This window comes from Lissotriton vulgaris, chromosome 1_1 (assembly GCF_964263255.1).
Source record: "Lissotriton vulgaris chromosome 1_1, aLisVul1.2, whole genome shotgun sequence".
Classification (NCBI taxonomy): Eukaryota; Metazoa; Chordata; class Amphibia; order Caudata; family Salamandridae; genus Lissotriton; species Lissotriton vulgaris.
In genome coordinates, this window is record NC_141685.1 from 617,655,524 (window position 1) to 617,677,656 (window position 22,133).

The following is a 22,133-nucleotide window of genomic DNA, read 5'->3' on the forward strand; positions in this document are numbered from 1 at the left end:
TTATATGTGTATACATTTTCTATAATAATATAGAAATTTATAAGTAAATTTGATGTTTTAGTACCGGAGCGGGTTGTGGGTTTATAGGGGAATAGGGTGGGAAGTAATTTAATTATGGTAAGTTGATTAATAATTAGTAGGATTAATTAATTAATTATAATTATTTGCTAATTAATATTGATTAATTGGGAAATAATTAATTGATTAATTGATATATATTTTCTGTAGCGGGATGTGGGTTTATAGGGGAATAGGGTGGGGAGTAATTTAATAATAATTAATTAATTAATATATGTTTTTAAATATTTATAACTAATTAATTGGCAAATAATTAATATTAATTAGTTAATTAATTAATATAATTTGGTACATATTTTAAATTAGTAATTAATTGGTAATTAAATAATATTAGTTAGTTAATTACATTATTAGAGTAATTTATTTATATATAATTTTTAGTTACTGTTAATTAATTAATTGGGGAAAAATGATAATAATTATTAAATTATATTAATTACAGCTTATGTGCTAATATATTTAGTTTATTGTTATTGTTAATTAATTATTAATTGCTAATTAAAAAATATTATTTAACTTTGGGTTAAGGAGTATTTTTAGGGTTCAGGGTCATTTTTGGGTTTTTGGGTAAAGGGGTATTTTGAGTGTTTAGGGGCAGTTTTCAGTTTTTGGGTAAAGGGGTGTTTTTAGGGTTCAGGGTCAGTTTTCAGTTCATGGGTAAAGGGGTATTTTTAGGGTTCAGGGTCAGTTTTCAGTTCATGGGTAAAGGGGTATTTTTAGGGTTCAGGGTCAGTTTTCAGTTCATGGGTAAAGGGGTATTTTTAGGGTTCAGGGTCAGTTTTCAGTTTTTGGGTAAAGGGGTGTTTTTTTAGGGTTCAGGGTCAGTTTTCAGTTCATGGGTAAAGGGGTATTTTTAGGGTTTAGAGTCAGTTTTCAGTTCATGGGTAAAGGGGTATTTTTAGGGTTCAGGGTCAGTTTTCAGTTCATGGGTAAAGGGGTATTTTTAGGGTTCAGGGTCAGTTTTCAGTTCATGGGGAAAGGGGTATTTTTAGGGTTTAGAGTCAGTTTTCAGTTCATGGGTAAAGGGGTATTTTTAGGGTTCAGGGTCAGTTTTCAGTTCATGGGTAAAGGGGTATTTTTAGGGTTTAGAGTCAGTTTTCAGTTCATGGGGAAAGGGGTATTTTTAGGGTTCAGGGTCAGTTTTCAGTTCATGGGTAAAGGGGTATTTTTAGGGTTCAGGGTCAGTTTTCAGTTTTTGGGTAAAGGGGTATTTTTAGGGTTCAGGGTCAGTTTTCAGTTCTTGGGTAAAGGGGTATTTTTAGGGTTCAGGGTCAGTTTTCAGTTCTTGGATAAAGAGGTATTTTTAGGGTTCAGGGTCAGTTTTCAGTTTTTGGGTAAAGGGGTATTTTTAGTAAATTAATTATTAATAGTTATTGTTTAGTACATATATATTATATCTTTACTGTATATATTTTTATTTATTAATTTTAAACATTATTAGATAGTTTTAAATATGTTTATTTTATTTATTAGTGTCATATACTTACTTTTACATTTATATATATTAAAAAAAAATCGATATTTTTAACATCGATATTTTTTACAACGATATTATTTTTTCGATATTTTTGTACTTACCATGTTGTAGATAGGATGTCGATATTTTTGCCCTCGATATTGTTGACTCGATATTCTTGTAGGTCGATATTTTTGTAGTCGATATTCTGTCATAGATCCGAGTCATTGGTAGGTTGAGGTTCAATTATTTTCAGAGAAGGTAAGTCTGGAGGGTGTTATTCGGACATGATGTTGGTCATTTGGAAACTGGCAGGAGTGAGATGTATAAAGGTTCAAAGAAGAACAGCGTAAAGGAAATAATCATTGTGTGTAGTCAGGAGGAAAAGGGACTGTGTTATAAAAGGGTGTTTTCTGAATTTCAATAAATGGTGAAAAATACAGTCTGTTTCAATTATGATTCTTGATAGACCAAAAGGTGTGTTGCTTATAGCAGCGGGAAGTCCCCTGCATGGGCTTGGAGAACCGAGGTGCATTGCCCTACCCTGCCCTGTGTCCCTGTTCAGTTTGACTCTTTTATTCCATCCTGTGTACTTGCTCGCTTTAGTGATATGAGCCCCCAGAGATGGGCTCTAACGTTCAGGTTCCCCCAAAAGTGCAACTTTCCTTTAGAGCGTGACAGACTTTTTTTTTAACCTGTGCTCCTGTGGGAGAATTGCATACTTGTTTCGCCCATGTGAAAGGTTTTTCCAGGCATCCCTCACAAAGACTTTTATCTGTATCATGTGAGGGACATGTTTTGAGGGTGCATGTGCATGTGCTACCTGTGTCTGTGCATTTATCTGTGAGTATGACGCTTGTATATGTACCTTGCTGAGTGCACAGTGGAATCCATTGGGGCTGTGTGTGTGTGTGTGTGTGTGTGTGTGCTCTTCAACTAGTGGCTGGCGTTGTGTAATCATAATCACAGGGGGATGCAGTTCCTAGTAAGTACAGATTTTACCGGAGATCTTTCTATAGGCCGTATGGTGAAGTATGAGTGCGTGGGTAAAATAGCAGATTGGCGTATTTAAAGTAAATATGTGAAAAAAATAGGACATTTTAATGATTGATTCCTACTGCATATGTTAAACATTGTGGTGCTACCTCCTAGAAGTGTTTGTCTTAGGTAGCTAAAGAACAAATGATGCCCACCAAACTTTCAGAAATGAAATCACACAAAGACAGTTGAAATATTCCTTTCTGGGGCCCCAAAAATCCAGGTTGACTGACAGAAAATAGACCAAAAAAATATAGATATAACAAATATTGAGGTACAAATATAGAATGCAAAAATACAGACTCCCTATATTTAAACATATTGAGAAAAAAATATCGTTTACAATAATAAAGTTGTATTAAATATCAATGTTAAAATATATATATTTTAAAATATTAAAATAATCAACTTCAATTTATGAAAGACAAATATAATTAAATATATATTTTAACAAATAAACATATTAAAACATTTTAACACACACACATATATATAATTATACATATATAAAAATATAAACTAATATTTTAATTAATAATAAAATTCAAAAACTCTTAAATTGCATAATATTATCAAAAATATGTGTAAACATATTTAAATATACAAAAAAAATAGAATATTAACAAGGGAATCGATGTAATTTAAAATAATAATTAAACACACTTATTTTACAATTTAATTAAAAACAAATTACAAACAGAAAATATAGCAAATTATTATATTACTATTATTATAAATCAAACACATAAATATATAAATAACAACATAAAATACATTATTACTAATTAAAAGAAATACGTATACATTTCCCACCACGTTAAAAAGAAAACAGTTTTCTACTAAACGAATATAAAAATGATTACTCCCACCGAAAACAACATAAATGTAACAAAATATTTTACACAACACAAAAATAAGATTTACTATTCTATCTACAATAGATATAAAATTACATAAAATATAACATTACAAAATACTACACTTTATTATTCCACTTAAACTTAACGCAACAATAACATTTATAATTAACAAAAAAAAAACAATTCCCTCCCCACTGAACAGTAGGGAAAGTGTTGGATAGTGCAGGGGTAGAAATTACTATTCCCACTCTAATGAGTGCAACAATAGGAAAAGTTTTGGATAGCGGAGGGGTAAAAATTACTATTTCTACTCCAGTGAGTGCAACAGTGGGGAAAGTGTTGAATAGCGAGGGGTAAAATTTACTATTCTCACTCCAGTCAGTTCCAAATTAAAAACAAAAAAATATCAGCAACAAAATAATTTTTTTAAGGAAATACTAAAAAAATATGTTAAACATAAAAATATATTTGATATTTTAAAAAATAAAATACAAACACATTAGATTATAATGTTAAATACATATCATAAATACTTACAAATTTTATCTTAAAGAAAAAAAATCAAACAAATAAATATTTATATTTAGAAATACTTCATTACCAAAAACTATAATTATTACATACATTTAGTTTATTTACTTCCTACCCTATAGCACCACACAACTCACAACCCACATCGAACAAAAATGTATTTGCATAATTAACATAATTTTCATTTAAACAAATATTATTAATTAAAAACAAATTAAATCATATAAAAATGAATTCACTTTCCAGCCTTTACACCTATAACCCCCACAACCCGCAGCTAAAACTAAACTGTAAAAAAATGAATTACACAATTAAAACAATTCATTTAAATAACTAATATTATTTAACAACTAATTATACAGTAAGTAAAATTAATGTACTCCTGACCCTTCTCCAGTGCTTTAAATGGGAAAAAATAAGTGCAGGTAATCATTAACATGAGCTAGCGGTGTAGTAAGTGGGCGGGGCTAAGGGCAAGACATGATGATACTTAACGACTTCTATAACAGTTGCACCACACAACAAAACACATGATACATGTGTGTATACAAACAAAGCAGGTTAATATTACACAAAATAAAAGAGAAAGGCGATACTATGTTAACATTTCCTTTTTTTGCAATAGTTACACCTTCTTAATGCCATACTGTTAAATGCTGTTGTTTGGCACAATACTATATATTTTTGAGCATGTGAGTAGGAAGAAACTGAAAATACCTCCACTACAAACCAAAGCTCTTATGGCACCAAGCAAATGAAGCAAATCATCATGACCCTCCCCAGAAGATATTTCTTGTCTCTTCTATCGATCTATCCATTCATCCTATCATTTACCTGCTGATGTCCACCATTTACCCTTTACATTCTGTCGTCTATTCAGTTTTTCATCCATCATTCAGTTTTTCACCATTCTGTCTGTCCACCCTTCATATCCAAACCTATCCATCCATCTTTAAACCTATCCATTAATCCTTTCACTTATCCATCTCTTTATCCACCCTTTCACTCATCCATCAATCCTTTCTCTCATCTATCCATCCACCCTTTCATTCCATCCACCCTTTCACTCAATCCCTCCTTTCATTCATCCATCATTCACCTTTTCATCGATCCCCCTCACTTTCATTCGCCCATCCAATCTTTGACTTATCCACCTATATCCACCCTTTTATCCAATCATCCACCCTCTTTCACCCATCCATTCACTCATCCATCCATCCATTCATACATCCACCCTTGCTTACTCATCTATCCACTCACTCACTCACTCACCCACCAACCCTCCCTACTACAATATTTATGAACCTTTGTCACCGAGCAGACATGTACACACAAAGTGCCACCCATTTTTCTTACAAAAAAAAGCATACAAATGCAGGCAAATACACAAAAAAAGCAGACACACTAAAGACTCCGGTATGTTAAAAGCCATGTCATACTCTTCATCATGGCTTTTTTAATTGCCACTACCAGGGGACTGCCATGATTCCTATGTTTGTGCAAATGCAGAGGATAGTGTGAATGTGGTTGACAGCACAGGGCCTGAATGGACCCCGTAACTGCCAAGGTTTCAGATTGCTATGTGTGACATTTTCATATTTTCATTGTAATTGTGAGTGCCATTTCAATGACTATGAGTGACACTTTCTTTCTCGCTAGCAAAATTAAGCAAGTAAGGCGAGGGAATCATATAAATATCAGAAAAAACATCCATTTGAGTATAGCTGCTAATGTTTCAGATTGCTTTTGTGTGACATTTTCATAGATTCAGTGTATTTACGAGAGTCAGGCAACAACTAGATGTGCAACATTTAGAGTGGCACTTTCTTGCGACAATAATCATGGTATGAAGTCAATAGAAATCGACAAATATCAGAAATCACACTCATTTAAGCAACAAGGAAGTCAAACTCTGCAGTAGGTGCTTTTGAAGCTATTCAAATTCTAAAAAAAATCAGCACCCTCCACCCCAACCTCAGCTTCAGGTGTGGCCAAACCACATGTAACAAAGGGATCTCTGTCACAAAAGCAGCAACCCACTGAGCTATCCACATACAATCAAGTACAATACAATATGCTTTTTTTGAAGGAGGCGTATTAACCCTCTACGCTACTTAATGGTCAGAGTGAAAAGTGCCAGTGGAGAAAACTCTGACCTCTCTCCAGCAGGAACAATAATCACCTGACTTAGCAAGTCTAACTATGCTGAGAAAATAAAGGATGATGCTTCGTAATGTCACTGTCAAGCAGGGATGTTAAACGCTTGGCACTACTAATAAATCAGCAAAGCTGCTAGTTTAGAGAAAAGGTAGCACTGGGCTGGTGGTGAGTGTGGCGCAGAAGTTAGGCTCGGGGCTGGGCACAGCAAAAGCCCATCATGGGGAGGGCAGGAGGAGGTGAGCAGGTGATCGAGTCTTTCTCCTTCAAGTCCATGTAGCAGTAGGATTCCTGGGTGCTCTGGGGCCCGGCTGGCAGGCAGAAAATGAAACACCCTGCCACAGCATGGGCGGCGACCACTGTGTGACAGAGCAAGATGGGAGCCAGGCGCATCTAAAGGAGAGTGTTAGGAATGTGGGGAAACAATGGGCAGGCGGCGCTAGTTTTGAGCATATAAGAAAGCCTTCTATGCACAGACCGGGCAATTGAGGCATGTGGCGTTAGGAAGGTAGATGCATCAGTGCAGAAAGCAGTTAGATTAGCGCTCCAGGGGCCACTTCAATCGCATCGTCTGGGCATTAACTCTCTGATCCAGAGACAGTACGGGAAGTGTGAGAATCCGCTCCTGATAATATGTCTATCTATGAATAAAGTGTTACCCTGCACGGAATTTTCCCTACCTGAAGTGCTGCGCTTTGAAAATCACAGCGCACACTGTAAAACGAATCTCGACCCTGCTCTGTCCAGCACAGTGTGACGGTGAGCACCAGACATTATTCAGATGAGCCCTGCTGAATAGCTCAGCAGGGGCTCAGATCAGGAGACAGAAGCGGCGCCTTTGCTCCCAGAGACACGTCCCACTCCTGCTCGCCACTGCGCCAGCACTCGCAGCCACTAAGCCTACCTTTTCATGAGTACCGGTACTCTCCTCGGGCAGTAGAGAAGTGCCGGTACTCAGAGTGATAAATTCAGTGAGTACCGGCCCATTTAAAGCACTGCCCTTCTCCCCTATAAACCCAAACAACCCACAAAAAAAGAATTGAGCAATTACCCTAATTAATCATCAATTAATTAATTCAGATTAAGTCCCAACTAATAATTAATTATTTAAAATTAAATGACTTCCTACCCTTAACCCCCAAAAAACCCACAACCTGCTTCTAAAATTAATTACACGATCTCCATATGTAATTGCCAATTAATTAATAATAATTATGAACTAATTAATTAAAAATAAATTACTTCCCATCCTTTACCCTTATAAACCCAACAACCGGCACCTAAAACTAATTACACGATTACCATAATTAATTGTCAATTAATTAATTGATATGAATTGGCAACTAATTATTAATTAATTTAAAATAAATAACTTCCCGCCCTTTACCCCTATAAACCCCACAACCAGCACTGAAAATGTACCCCCAAAAATTGAAAGCACAATTAACATTATAAAATCTCAATTAAATACCTATTAATACATAAAAATATTAATTAATTTATTATCATTAAATTACTTCCCACCTTATTCCCCTATAAACCCACAACCCACTATAGAACTAAAAAACACAAAATGTAATAAAAATAAAAATAATAACTACTAAAAATGTAACGCATATATTTAAAACATTAATACTGATGCAAAAAAATACATTACATACATTTAAAATATATACTAAACTACAGATCACAAAAAATAGATATTTCTTACCTCAAAGCCGATATTCTTCACCACAATATTCTTGCTGTCGAATTTTCTGTGTGATATTAGTGTAAGTCGACATTTCCAACTCAATATTTTGACTGAATACCATGGATTGCGGTACTTTGTCCATGCCTTAACAAATTTGTGGCTGGTTGCTGTCGCTTTTCACAGCTAGGACTAAACTTGGCATGGAGCCTGAGAGAAGTGCTAGTGCTACCAAGGTCTGGAAAGAGAGACCTGTCTGCCAATGGATAAGTCACTGGTTGCATCTTTCAGGAGAAGAGCCCGTCTGCCAACAAAGCATAGAGCCCAGCAAGTGAGAGAGCCTGTAGAAGGTGTCATTAAACCACAATGTTCCAAGACATGGGGTCACCACCTTAGGAAGTAATTTGTCACCATCTGCTGCCACACATCACAACTGAGGATCAATGGAAGAGTTGTCATCGTTATGAGGGTGAGCCACCTTTGCTTCCTGTGATATTCAGTGGCGAGTCTGGGTGCACACTCTGGTGCTCACTCCAGAGGATTATTATATTTTACCTCCTGTGTTGGGGCTTCAGATTTAGAGGAGGTTGCAAGGATAATTGATGTCTCTGGTATACTGAGGTTACAGGGTTGTGCTTTGCAAACACATTTTATTCAAAAAGACTGCCAAAAGACCCCCACATTAAGGGCCTGATTCTGATGCGGTTAGGAAGGCCTGCTAACAGCATTTGCTCCTCCCAAATCATATCAGGATGTCTCTTTCTGACTGCCTCTGAAAGGTTTCCGACCAACTGAGTATGATGCGAGTCATAGGGGTTAGGAATATCCCAATCCCAACCCGACAGCATTTGGAATGACCAAGCCTTACGGAGCAAAAGCGTATGTCTTTACAGGCATCATTTCTGAATGAACAAGTACGATGCGGGATTTGGACAGCCTTTCTGAACCGTGCTGTCCGACTCGAATCAGCAGTCGGAATCAGACTTTGGGCCCCATAAGGGCCCCCCCTGCACCCAGAGCCTTCCCAATCAGGCCCTTGGGGATACCCAATCTGTCCCACTTTACCAGCCACACACAGTGTGGCAGGCACCAGGGGGGTGCCCCCCACACGGTGCCCGATTTTCCCCATGCACCTTTTTCTTCAGTTTGGAGCCTATGCATTTGGTCGGAACAAAGGCTCCCATTGAAGTCAATGGGAGTCCAACCAAATCGGGCCTAGAAACATCCAGGTGCATCGTACTCGGTCGCTTGGACTCTGCTGATTCGGTTGGAAACAATTCCCAAACCCATTCGGTCGGTAAGCGTTCCGAATCACATCAGAATCGGGCCCTAAATCTTTTTAAAGCACCTTTTTATAGCGTTTAGTGTGTACATGCTGCAATAGTGTTTAGGGCCACATATTTGGCCAGGAAGGAGCTAGAGAATTCTGTTATTCATTGGCAATCATTGCTTTATGCACCCATCATGTGTAGTAATGCATTTTATGTTCATGAATTAAAGCACTGACTGATCAGCCAGTGTTTTTAAGGGGATTTTAGTGTCCTACTTCATTTTGATTTTCTCTCCCAGATCATCTCCTTGAGTAAGTTTTGAACCACTCTTTCTGTTTCCATTGAGAGAGTCAAGTCCTTTAAGGGAATACTTGGTTATTAAATTTGATGTCCAATGGTACTGCTACCCCAGAACATCATCAATAAACTGTGTCAAGTGTCATTTGTAGAATCCACTATCCTCTGACTTACCTGGAACACCAGAAACTAGATCTCAAACTTGTGTTGGCAGAGCAGGAACTGTAGAACAGGACATGGTCTATTAGGAAAGTTCGAGTTAACTTGCAGACAGAGAGAAAACAATTGTGGTGTGGAAGAGGCGGTGGTTGATGATGTTGCAAGTAAGAATGTGGTGAATAACATTTGAGTGGAATCTATGAATGGTCACTTGAGCTCTGCTTCCAGTGATGAACGTATGGGTTCTTCTGGGATATGATGATGTCGCAAGCTAGATGATGATTTCACTTATTCGCCTATTTTTGTTTGAATTGGAATATTTGTGTTATACTTTCTTATTGTTTATTTAAAGTGGTGAATGTAAAGTGTTTTGCATATCCATGAACATTTCAGCGCATTCTCATGTATCATGAAGATTACCTCACATTTTCTCCCTGATCCAGTCTTCTAGAGCGTTATGGTCAGCCCCGTTAAGTGACGCTTTGGCTCTAGGGAACTGGCTGTGTGGTGGGTGGGCTCCTGTTAATTATTACCAAATTGCTGGCTTACATTCTGAAAACTTCCTTCACATTTTTACATTTATAAATCGAAACCATACCAAAGGTTCTGTTTAAAATAGAGACTCTGATGGTTGTTGTAGTAGCTTCTTATAAGCATGTTGTTCTTACATACTCTTAGTCCTTTGATGTCACTGTCATGGCAATAGAATGTTACTGTTTGACTCCAGGAGGTTGTCAGTTCCTGGAAGCTGTGGTGATGAACAGTCAATAAACTATGTGCTCTTACACTTACCTTGTCTGGTGTAACCACTACAAATTTGGCAACGAGGATGAGTGTTTGACCTGTTAAATCATACCACCAAGACCATCAAGGCTGGCATCAACAGACACCGTACATGAAAAAAGGGGATCAAATGGAGTGAGAATGTTGCACGAGGCTAACTCTTTTTTGATCTGCACAAACTCTCCCTGACACAAATCATCCCAAAGACAGACAGCTTTTTTCTTGAGGAGCTCCCTCATGTGGAGCGTCTTAGCAGCAAAATTAGCAATGAACTTTGTGTAAAATTTACACCAACCTAAGAAAGAAGATACCTGTTCCTTTGAAGTAGGACAAAAAGCATTAGAAATAGCATCAATGAGACCTTCCCTTGGCACAATACCATCTCCAGAAATACGATGTACCAGGTACTCGATAAATTCAACACAAAAATACACACTTAAGCTTGTTAGCAACAATGCCATTACCTTCCAATCTTCCCAAAACATTAGAAAGATTTCTGTCATGCGACTCTTTGTTCTTTCCAGCCACCAAAATATCATCTTGGAAGGCAACCGTATGAGAAACACCCTCCAACACCTTATCCATCACACGCTGGAAAACTGAGGCTGCCAACGCTAGACCGAAAGGCATCCTCGTACATTGGGTCTTGAGACTAACAACCCAGTCCTGTCTGATTCTATTCCTAAAAGAGCTAGTGTTCATGAGAATATACCTCAGCCATCTCAGGAGGGGAGGTCCTCCTTGAGATATATTCCTCCTCGGAGGAGTGGGAGGGCGAGTGTTCCGCCAAAATGTTTAAATCTTTAAAACCATAATGTTCTTGTTTTCGCGTATTCCGTTTATGTATTACAGTAATATTTGCCTATATGTATATATTTTCTTTAATTTTCTCTACCATTGATCTGCTCTTACCTTGGTCCATTTCTTCTTTCTTCTCCTTCCTCCTCTATCTCCTTGTTTGTCTTTATATGGAAAGAGAGGAGATGTTGTAGTAGCTTCCTATAAGCATGTTGTTCTTACAGTCCTATGATGTCACTGTCATGGCAATAGAATGTTACAGTTTAAATCCAGGAGGTTGTCAGTCCCTGGAAGCTGTGGAGATGAACAGTAAATAAAGTATGTGCTCTTACACTTACCTTGGATGGTGTAATCACTACAGTAGGTTAAAGATAAACTTTTTTTTTAGCTCAGTGTATGGGAGGCTTGTTGATGATGTCTAGAACCCAGTGTCTCACACATCATCCCAGTTTTTTTAATGCTGGAGAAGAAATGATCACTACCTGATTGAATATCACATTGAACAACTGATTGTCAAATGAGGCATTTTGATCTCTGTTTAATTTGTGCCAGTGATAGTCAACAGTACTTATCAGACATTGACTCAGGGCAAGAGAGAGAGAGGACAGAAAAGGGAGAAATAAGGAGGAAGATAATAATAAGGAAACAGTGACAAAGCAAGAAAACATGTTAGAGTAAGGCTTAAGAGGCAGAAAGTATGTAGGGCTCAAAAAAAGGCACAAGGTGAAATAAAGGGATGTATGACGTTACATCGCATTCCATTGTAATGCATGCCTTTACCACGTATGCGTTACAATGTGAATCCCATTACAATGCAAATCTTTACCATACGTTATTTCAATGAATATGCCTTTACAAAGCATGCTTTTACAATGAATTTGATTGCAAAAGCATGTATGTTAAAGGCATGTGCGTGGCAAAGGTTTCCTTGACCTCTACCCTAAACACTAATCCTGGTCCCATGCGTACCCCACCCTCTAGCCCCCAAACCTTCTAAAAAATACCCTTACCCTGTTCTTAACCCTTAAAACCCACCTGCACGACTCCCCTGGCCCCCAACCCTTCCCCTACCCTAAAGCCTAAAACATTACCCCTGCACGACACACCCAGCCCAACACTACCCCTACACTCCTCCCGTCCACCAGCCCTTCTTTACCGCGTTCCTCAGCCCTTCTTTGACCCAAACCCCAAAAATAGTAGCCCCATGCCCAAGGCCCACTCCCCCTTACCTCTTTCCTCGTGCAGGCAGCTCAGCCGTGAGGAAGCGGAAGAGTATGTCCGTTCCCTCTAACTACATGGATTGCCTACCAACGCAGCTGTTTCCACACATATGCCCTTATTACCACACATATGCCTTTACCATACATTCCTTTACAACGAAATTCGTTGTAAAGGCATGCGTGGTAAAAACATGTGCGTGGTAAAAAATATGTAGTGATTGCTCACGTTGTAATGGAGCATACATAGTAATGCGTACACTGCAATGGCAAGCGTGGAAACAGTCGCGTTGTAATAGCTATTTCCCTAAATAAAGATTAGGCAACCTGGTGTTCGGCAATGTCGGCATTCGTCAGCACCTGCCCCTGCTTATATTTATTTTTCTGCAAATTAAATATCGGTTATGACAGGAGAGCCCCCCTGTGAGTTGCTGTATACATGTATTTGTGTGAACAAGAATATTTGTCTTATTTATAGATTTCTGCCTGAATGATTAATATTTCTGAACAATTACTACCTTACGCACATTGTAATTAAATAGCTCTTCCTTGAGCAATTCTTCGGGAAGCACACTGAATAATGCATTTTTAATATTTACACGACACACAGAAGTGAAACCCCGAGATTTGATTGAAATGCTATACCCAGCTTATTGACATACTCCGATTCGGTATCCATTAACCCCTTAAGTGCTGCCTCGGTGCATTGGCCGACGGCAGCACTACCTCCCCAATGCTGCGCACGACCATTGAACGTCCATTCAGCACTAGTTCTAATGGACAGCGCAGCACTGGGGAGGAATGTTTAATAGCAGTTATGAGGTTAAAAGCGCAATGCTAATAGTTTGTAGAAACATAATGCTCTGCTTAATTAGTATTTTAACTTTTAACTGCAGTGTTGAATTAGATACCTCAATATGTGTGTCACGTATCTGTTACAAGAATATCAGAGTAAGAATATTAACCTTTGTCACCCTGTCCATAGCATATCAAAAGGTAAAAAACAACAACCTTTTTTTAATTATTTCTATTTCAGATACTATTTTGCACCTTGAATACACATAAAATTGACATGGACAAACTTTTGGGCGGACAAATTGGGCTTGAAGATTTTATTTTTGCCCACGTGAAAGGAATTAAGAAGGAAGTGGATGTTCTGAAATCCGAGGATGCTCTTGGACTTACTATCACTGACAACGGAGTGGGCTACGCCTTTATAAAGGTATGATTCAACATATACAACTGTGAATTTTCTTTTACCAGGTGTCCATGTCTAATGGGTGTATCTACAGAACCAAACCTGTAATCTGCATGTTCACCAATACAACAAACTCCCTAAGAGCAGTCATGTCAAGTGTGGAATTTTAAGTTTCAAATTTGAAAAATCTGAGCCACATTGTCCAATATCACTCGTCAGACCAGGCATTTTTAGCCCCCTAATTAACATTTTAAAAGCAAATATCTATTGTTAGAGGTTAGCGATTAAACAGGCAGAACTCTTTTAAGTTGTCATAGACGACAAGCAGGGCCGTAGTGGCCATAGCGGGCACCGGGCAATAATCTGGTGCCCGGCACGGGTGGGGCCGGTTGTGGGCCCCTGGGGGCCGTTTTTGTTGCAGGGCCGTTTTTGCAGCATAGCTGCAAAATCGGCCCTGTACCAAAATCACCCGAGAACCGGCCCCGGCAAAGAGCTTGGCGGCACCTCCAACCCCCCCGAATGGGGAGGGGGGGCGGCCAAGCACTTTGCCAGGGCCAGTTGTGGTTCCCAGTCCGGCCCTGACGACAAGGCCTACTTAGCAGCAGTGATTCAGGAAATAATTTTACACAGGTGTACCCCAGTACTATACTGGTGACTCCCGATGCGATTGGGCATCTAGAATTGCTCACCTAAAGGGATTTAGGTCTGTAGAGGGAGTTTGTTCTATGCACAGTGTGCATACTCAGTGCAGACTGCTAAGCAGGGGCTTGTCCACCCAACAGTGCTTTGGTCGTGCATTGCAGGGGCTTGCCCTCCTAATAGACCATGTGTCTCTGGAGGAAGTGGGTCTTCTTACTGGTACAGACTGTGTGTAGTAGAGGGCTAACACCTAATAGAGATTCGATCTCTGGAGGGGGTGGGATCTATGCAGGTCTGCACTCGGAGTGCTGAATGTGCATAGTAGGGGCTTGTCCATCTAATGAGATTGGATCTGTGTAGGGAGTGGGCTCTATGTCTAGTCTGCATACTGAGTGCTAGCTATTCGTAGTACAAGCTTGCCACCTCATGGGTTCTGGGTCTTTAAAGGAAGTAGGCTTTATGTACAGTTTGCACAGGCACTGCTTTCTGTGCATTTTTGGGACTTAGCCGCCTAATGGGTCTTAGGTCTCTGGAGGGAGTGGGCACTCAGCAGTGACTGTGCACAGTAGAGACTTGTCCACCTTATAGTGCTTGTGTCTGGAGGAAGTGGGCTCTATGCATGGTCTGCTCGCCTTCTTAGTCTGTACGGAGTAGGGACTTGCACACCAAATGGGGCTTAGGTCTCTTTAGGGAGTGGGCTGTATGCACAGCTTTCACACTGAGCACAGGCAGTGCGTAGTCGGGCTAGCTCACATAATGAAGCTTCATACTGCATTGGTAGTGGTGTGCAAAGCTCTCCACAACCAGTAGCCTGTGTTTTAACTTTTTTTGTTAGTGTGTCCTGAAAAGTGGGCAATTGAGGCTGCAACATTTCTTAACACTGTTATGGCCAGCCAATCACAGCATGGATTTTATTGGAAGCAGTCCTGAATCTGTAGAAGTAAAATGGCCGACGGGTAAAAAAGGCTCCCTGTGCCAATCAAAACCCTTTATTTGTTGAATTTACTATCCCTCAGGACTCCAGCAGAACTCTTGCAGGACCAGCTGTAAATAAATATATACATTTTGACCGTTAATTTCTCACACCTTCCTGAACTAATTAACAGATTTACATCAAATCACAAAAAGAATGCTCTCTGGGAAAAAAGTGGTATAATTCTATGTAGCCGTTTGTCTGTATCACGGTCTGAAATTACCAATGGAAATTATATGGGGAAAAGTGTTGTGGGACTTCCATTTCCTTAACCCCTGTTGACAGATCACCCTAAATCTTTCCAAGAAGGAGGTGAGGTAGATGAACATTTTGTTGGGAAGGTTTTTGGAGATTTGTCAAATGACTCCAAAGTTATTAGTGCACCAAATAAATGCTCTTCCTTTGGAAACTCTGACCTAACTATTACTGCGCAGTGGCAATCCCTACTGTGCAACAAACACACACACATGCACGCACACACACACACACACACACACACACACACACACACACACACACACCAATGATTTTCCAAAACGAAGATGCAATCCACAGAGGATAACTCTGGCTGAGTTCTTTATTTACAAGGCATTAATTGGCAATTGTACACAGATGAAAATCTTGCCTTATGTGTTTCCGACCTGCTGGTCCTTGTTCACAGGCTTGGCTGAAAACTGCACTGACAACTCAAGGCACATTGTCCCACATGCTCATATAGATAGATAGGTATATAGATAGATAGATAGATAGATAGATAGATAGATAGATAGATAGATAGATAGATAGATAGATAGATAGATAGATAGATAGATAGATAGATAACCCTTCAGTGGGACCTCACAGGTGAGTCCACTTTTCTACGTGTATGCTTTGACTTGATGTGTTTCAGTACAATTCATACACTCTGATCCATGTGCATCATTCTCTTCCCTTATTAATAATTAATATTAGCCCTCCAATGGGCCATTGAGTGCAATTTACCAAGTTTGGTGTCCTTTCAATTGCCCTTCTCCTGCTTATGCTTTGAGGCTGCAAGCAGTTCTGTGCTCCCTGCGGCTCCACTCAGTATGTAAATGGCAGAGCAGTCTTCACGGCAGGACTGCTGTAATATCTTCTTTCCAAGGTTTGTCTAAAATGAAGACGCACCGCACAGCAGATAACTCTAGCAGTACACTGCAGTCAAGCAGTCAAGGTTTCTGAGTCCCCCCCTGCCTGTATTGTGACCAGAGGCAGGAAATGAGGATCCAGTAACTATGCTTACTATGGTATTCCAACAATAGATCCCTATATCTTAAGAACTAGACCACTCATTTCAGTGCACCTTGTTTGAAGTTCTAAGGTGATGCCAACTAGTTATGTGGAAATCAGTCAAAGGGGCCTTTCAGTAAAATTGAATATAGATCTTTCACGTAGGCCCATTTATGATATCATTCACTAGATAATCACTTAAAGACTCTATGGACAATGGGCCGACAGTTTGATTCTTCACAAGGGGGACCAAGGGTCAACCTATGCCCACTTTCATTCTACCAATTTTAGTTGTGATCCTGGTGTCAATAGTGAAACATCAGATCAGTATTGTCAACATCTTTTCTTCAGCTTGCCTAAATATCTGGGAATCTGAAACCACTGATTGTTTTATTTTAACAAACTGACCTTTTCTTTCAAACATATTATTACAGTCAGAGATGAGTAAAAAGTCCTGCTGTCTCGTTAAAGTCCCTCGCCTTCGGTTCGGGCCTTTAACGATTCAACAGGCCTTTAATGGCCGGTATAGCCCGCTACGCGGGCTATAAAGCTATAATGAACAGAATTTTTTTTTTGGGGTGTTTTCACTTATGGGCATGTTACAACTCAGGGTTGGAATATTTTCAGAATCGCTGTAATTTGGAGTTATGGGTAAAGTAAAAATGTAATAATTAATCTTAGATTCACAAGCGTGAACGTATTATATATATTAATTATTTAATACCTTCTTGGAAATATTTTCTTTGCCTCTGTTTCCAAAGTAATGAGCCCTTATTATATAGTTATTCATTGTGCCTTCTTTGATTGATATTCTCAAGCCAATTAAAGTTCGATCCTAAAATAATAACTACATTATAAGTAAATAAATACTTTAAAAATTTTTATATGGTTACTTGTACCTACTGTACGTAGTAATTGTCCAGTAAAACAATGGTGTCTCACAATCTGTGGATACTGATGATGCAAGTCTCCATTAGGGCTTGGACACACACACAACATTAGGGATATCCTCCACGTTAACTATACCCACTCAAGCTTATAAGAAGACTGGCAAATACACCTATATCACTCACATTTTGGCAATGTTTGAAACTTGCATTCCTCCTCTTACCTACGGGACAAAGCACAGCTGATATTTTTAAAGATAATATAGGTTTTTATTAAAATGTATTGCACACGATTCTTGTATTATTCATTTGAACTACAATTATCATTGTAATGATAAACATCTCAGCAACTGCAACATCCAAGAAATTTGTTATCACACCACCCTGAACTGTGTTGGATTCAGAGGATTTAATGCTTAATGTGTTCATCTAGCATAGTTTTGTTGACCCCCACCCCCACAAACGTTAATGCCTGTGGATATCAAAATGGAGTCGTGATTGTCAGCAACACTTCCCAACAACTGATCAGTCTAAGTGTCCCACCACAATTGACAGGGTCTTTTTACAAAATGTCAGTCGATTAAGGGCTATTGAACAAGTAGGGGCATCTTCCCAATCAGCTCCTACTTTTATTACACAGGATAATGCTTCTATGAGTCTATTAGAAAGCATACAGAACCTGCTGTGTTGTATCTTTAATTCTGCAGGCAGGAAGCTCACATGAAGGCCAATCTGCAAGAACTTTAGTTTAGTTACCATGCAGCAAAGAATGAAAAAAAACATTTTCTGGGTTTCATAAACTGATTTCCAGATAATGTGCAAAAACATCTGTGACAATGTATACACCATGTTAGCCTGCACTAGAAACAAATCTAATAGTCTCAAATTAGTAGAGGTCTGTATAAGGCTTCATAGATCTGTGTTTACTAAAACACACACTCCATCGTTGTTGTGCACAAACAACCATGATATTAGGATGTTTCAAGGTCTCTGATGCATGTAACATTGTTAAACATATGGGAAAACCATGAACATGTGTTACAGGCTGCTATGATTATAGGCGGGATACATTGTACCGTCCGGACGAGATTACGCGTTCGATGTGAATGCGCAGAATGACAGATAAGAACCTTAATAAGGGGACAGATAGATGTAGCCTAAACTGGGAGTACAGATCTCACAATCAGCACTTATTATTGAGCTCTGATTATGTCCAGTTTGGACGAAACGCATTGGCGGGATTGTCTGTTGTGATGTTTTCTGGATGAAAATATTGAAGGTTTTGAAATAAAAAACAAATTGAAAATATATAAAGACTGCCTAGGGACTTTCTTGGAATGTGACTATTATTGAACTAGTACCAAGCATCTAGCTTGTGAAAATTGTTGATAAAGGCGCTCCTTTTTGCTTAGGTTTAAATTTGTATTTTTATTTTTTTTTATTTTTATTGAAAGTTCATGACAGTATCATATCAAATAAGTAACAGAGAACAAATACTAGCATAACGATACCAAGTAGTTATACATATCAAGAAATAAATAAAGCAGACAGATTTTCAACTTCTAATAAGAATATTCGTGCTGATTAAAAACCATTAATATAGCGGAAAATTCATATGCTACTAAAATATTAAGATTGTGCGGGAAGTAGTGCTGTGGATGTTTAACAAGCTATAAGCCCAGGGTTTTTGACCGCCTCCATGCTGCCACGGGGGACCAGAGCCTTAGTCCCATATCTCTGGATTTCAGACCCTTCAGTGCGTACAGCTCTGATTCAATATTATGAATCCCTAATAGCCTGCAGAGCCACATCTGAAAGGTTGGGGCCTCAGTGTCCTTCCAAGCAGCAGCAATTAATATTCTGAAAACTGCTGTTGCTATAAAAACGAGTGCCTCCTTCTCTACACTCAAACCCAGTTTGGTATCGGCCCCGAAAATTAATAGTGTTGGGGATAGATCAATCCTGGTATCTAGCAGCCCCTCTAAAAACTTTACAATTTCGCTTTTAATTGGTCCTAATTTTTCGCAGCCACAAAACATGTGAAGCAGATCTGCCGGACCCTTGCTACATCTGGGGCAGTTATGATCTGCTCTCTTGCCCCAGTCAAATAATTTTGCCGGTGTGTAATAAAGGTTAAATAAAGTTTTAAAATGCTGCGCTCTTAAGTTTGAAGATCTTAGAAACCTTTTATCCATGAGAATGGCTCTATCTAGATCGATATCGGGATCATTCAATTTCCCAGCCCAAGTGGTTTCTGTCTTGAGCAAATCTTCCGACAGTGTATCCAAAAATAATACATACATTTTCCTTATACGACGACCGCCTCCCTTCAAATAGTCTAAAAGTGCACATTCCTTAGATACATCTATAGTCAGTCTCCTGGATTTAATTGTATTAGTCAATTGTATGTATTTAAGCTCCTGAGAATCTTGAAGTGCATACCGAGACATCAGGAGATCTAAGGGCCTCAGGACATCCTTTACCATTACTTGACCCAATGAGGTGATTCCCTGTCTTTCCCAGTGTCTCCAGGGCCCATCCGTGCTCAAATAGGGGAATAGCCCTGAATTCCATAGTGGAGTGTGTTTATTGAATTTTGGAATATTCTGATTCTTCTGTATCGCCACCCAAATTGTGTAAATATCTTCCAACATTTTATACCCTTGAGACTTGAAGAACCGTTTGTCATAGTGTCTTAATAGTACCCCATAGGTTTCATTCCCTAATAATAGCTTATAAATAGACGGAATACCGCTTTGACAGTTTATCATGTTCGCAGGGAAGAAAAGTATAGCCATATCTGTAAGGAGACAAGACCAATGGTAGAATTTTAAGTTTGGTATACCCAAACCACCCTTTTCCTGAGGGAGGGACATAAATTTGATTGATCTCCTCACCTTACCATATTGCCAGATAAAATTCATAAAAATTGCCTCCATTTCCCTGATCAAAGTATCATCGATTCTAAAAGGAATAGATCTGAATTTGTATAAAATTCTTGGAAACATTGTCATTTTAATGACATTAGCTCTGCCAATAATTGATAAATGCAGAGTATCGATCCGCTTTAGATCCTGTTTCATTTTCGACAATAGTGGTGAGAAATTATCCTTAATAATTTCCTGTGTCCGGGCATTGATTGTGATTCCCAAATAGACAACAGAGTCCACATATCTTTCATCCAATTTGGCTGTCTTACTGGAGCATAGAACCTGTGTTTTAGCCACATTTAATCTATATCCGGATACACTACCGAAATCGGAGGTGATATTAATTAGTTCCCTCATAGCACTAGCAGGATCCACAGTAGTAATGGCTATGTCATCCGCGTAAGCGAGGATTTTGGTTGCATATCCGTTAGTGATGATTGGTTTGATATTTATATTACCCATGATATGACAGATCAGGGGATCGATGTACAGTGCAAATAGGATAGGTGAGCATGGGCACCCTTGTCTTGTCCCTCTCGAGATATGGATCGGATTAGAACCCTCACCCATTAGGTGGATACTAGCTGTTGGGGTGTGATACATGGCCTTGATTGCCTGAAGAAATCGGGGGCCAAATCCTCTACCCTCCAACACTTTCCATAGAAAGCTCCACTTAACCCGATCGAACGCCTTCTCGGCGTCGAGGAGGATCATTGCAATCCCCTCCCCTTCCCCGGCATGCATGTCAAACAGAGTTATAGCTCTTTTTATATGGTCTGTGGTACCCCTTCCGGGGATAAAACCATGTTGCCAGGGGGAGACGAGGCCTGCAATAATCCTCCCCATTCGAGTGGCCAATATTTTAGCGTAAAGTTTATTGTCGCTGTTTATTAATGATATAGGCCGGTAAGAACCTGGGCTCTCCTTAGGTTTACCTTTTTTATGGAAGACCACTATATTGGTTTTGGTCCAGGACTCTGGTATGATGCCTGTATTAATAACCCCGTTAAATAGGTCTAATAGGAGAGGAGCCGTCTCTTCACTCAGATATTTATAAAGTTCCAGGGGTATGAGATCCGGCCCTGCTGCTTTTCCTACTGATAAATCTTTCAGTGCTTGTCGGAGCTCCTCCATAGTAATATCCTATTCCAAGATTTCCCTCTCATTGGGCGGCAAATTATTTTCTGTATCCTGCCAGTTCTTGCTTGGATAGGTTGTATCTGCATCCTCTTTATAGAGAGCCTGATAGAAGCGCCTAAAAACCTCTAGGATTTCTGTTGGTTTATTATAGGTATGCTCCCCCTCTTTAATTTCAGTTATCATATTTTTTGAGGTAGCTTGTCTTATCTTTAATGCTAAGGCCCTTCCTGCGTTCTCACCTGTTTCATACATTCCCAATCTACGAGTCTGATATTCTGCTGCCGCTTTCCTTGCTAATTGCCGGTGGATATCTGCTTTTAACGTATTTAAGCTATCTAGACTCTGAGAACCCTGAATCCCGTTATATATACATCGCTCCTGTGTTGTTCCTCGGCCTTTGCCAGCTTATTCAGAAGTCCCTCCCTTTCTTCCTTTAAAGTTTTCCACAACCGTGCAGAAAAGCTAATAGTCTCTCCTCTTAAACCCGCCTTGAAACTGTCCCAAACCACACCACGAGAAGCGCTATATCTGTTGGCATCAAAAAACGATTGAGACCACCCCTTTATATGTGCGATGTAATTACTATCTAATAAAAGTTTTCTATCAAAGGTCCATGGTCTCATTTTTTCTCTTGGTTTAATAATTGACATATTCAGGACAAGAGGATTGACAGGGTCTTTTTACAAAATGTCAGTCGATTAAGGGCTATTGAACAAGTAGGGGCATCTTCCCAATCAGCTCCTACTTTTATTACACAGGATAATGCTTCTATGAGTCTATTAG

At 39.1% G+C, this 22,133-nt stretch overlaps 1 protein-coding gene across 1 annotated transcript in view; it reads left to right on the forward strand.

The window, feature by feature from the left end:
* The window catches only part of GIPC2 (GIPC PDZ domain containing family member 2), a 663,848-nt gene that overhangs the window by 183,370 nt on the left and 458,345 nt on the right, over positions 1-22,133 (forward strand). The window contains exon 2 of the mRNA XM_086954220.1: positions 13,372-13,557. Within this exon, the coding sequence (XP_086810346.1) occupies positions 13,372-13,557 (186 nt within the window). The remainder of the gene's footprint in view (positions 1-13,371; positions 13,558-22,133) is intronic.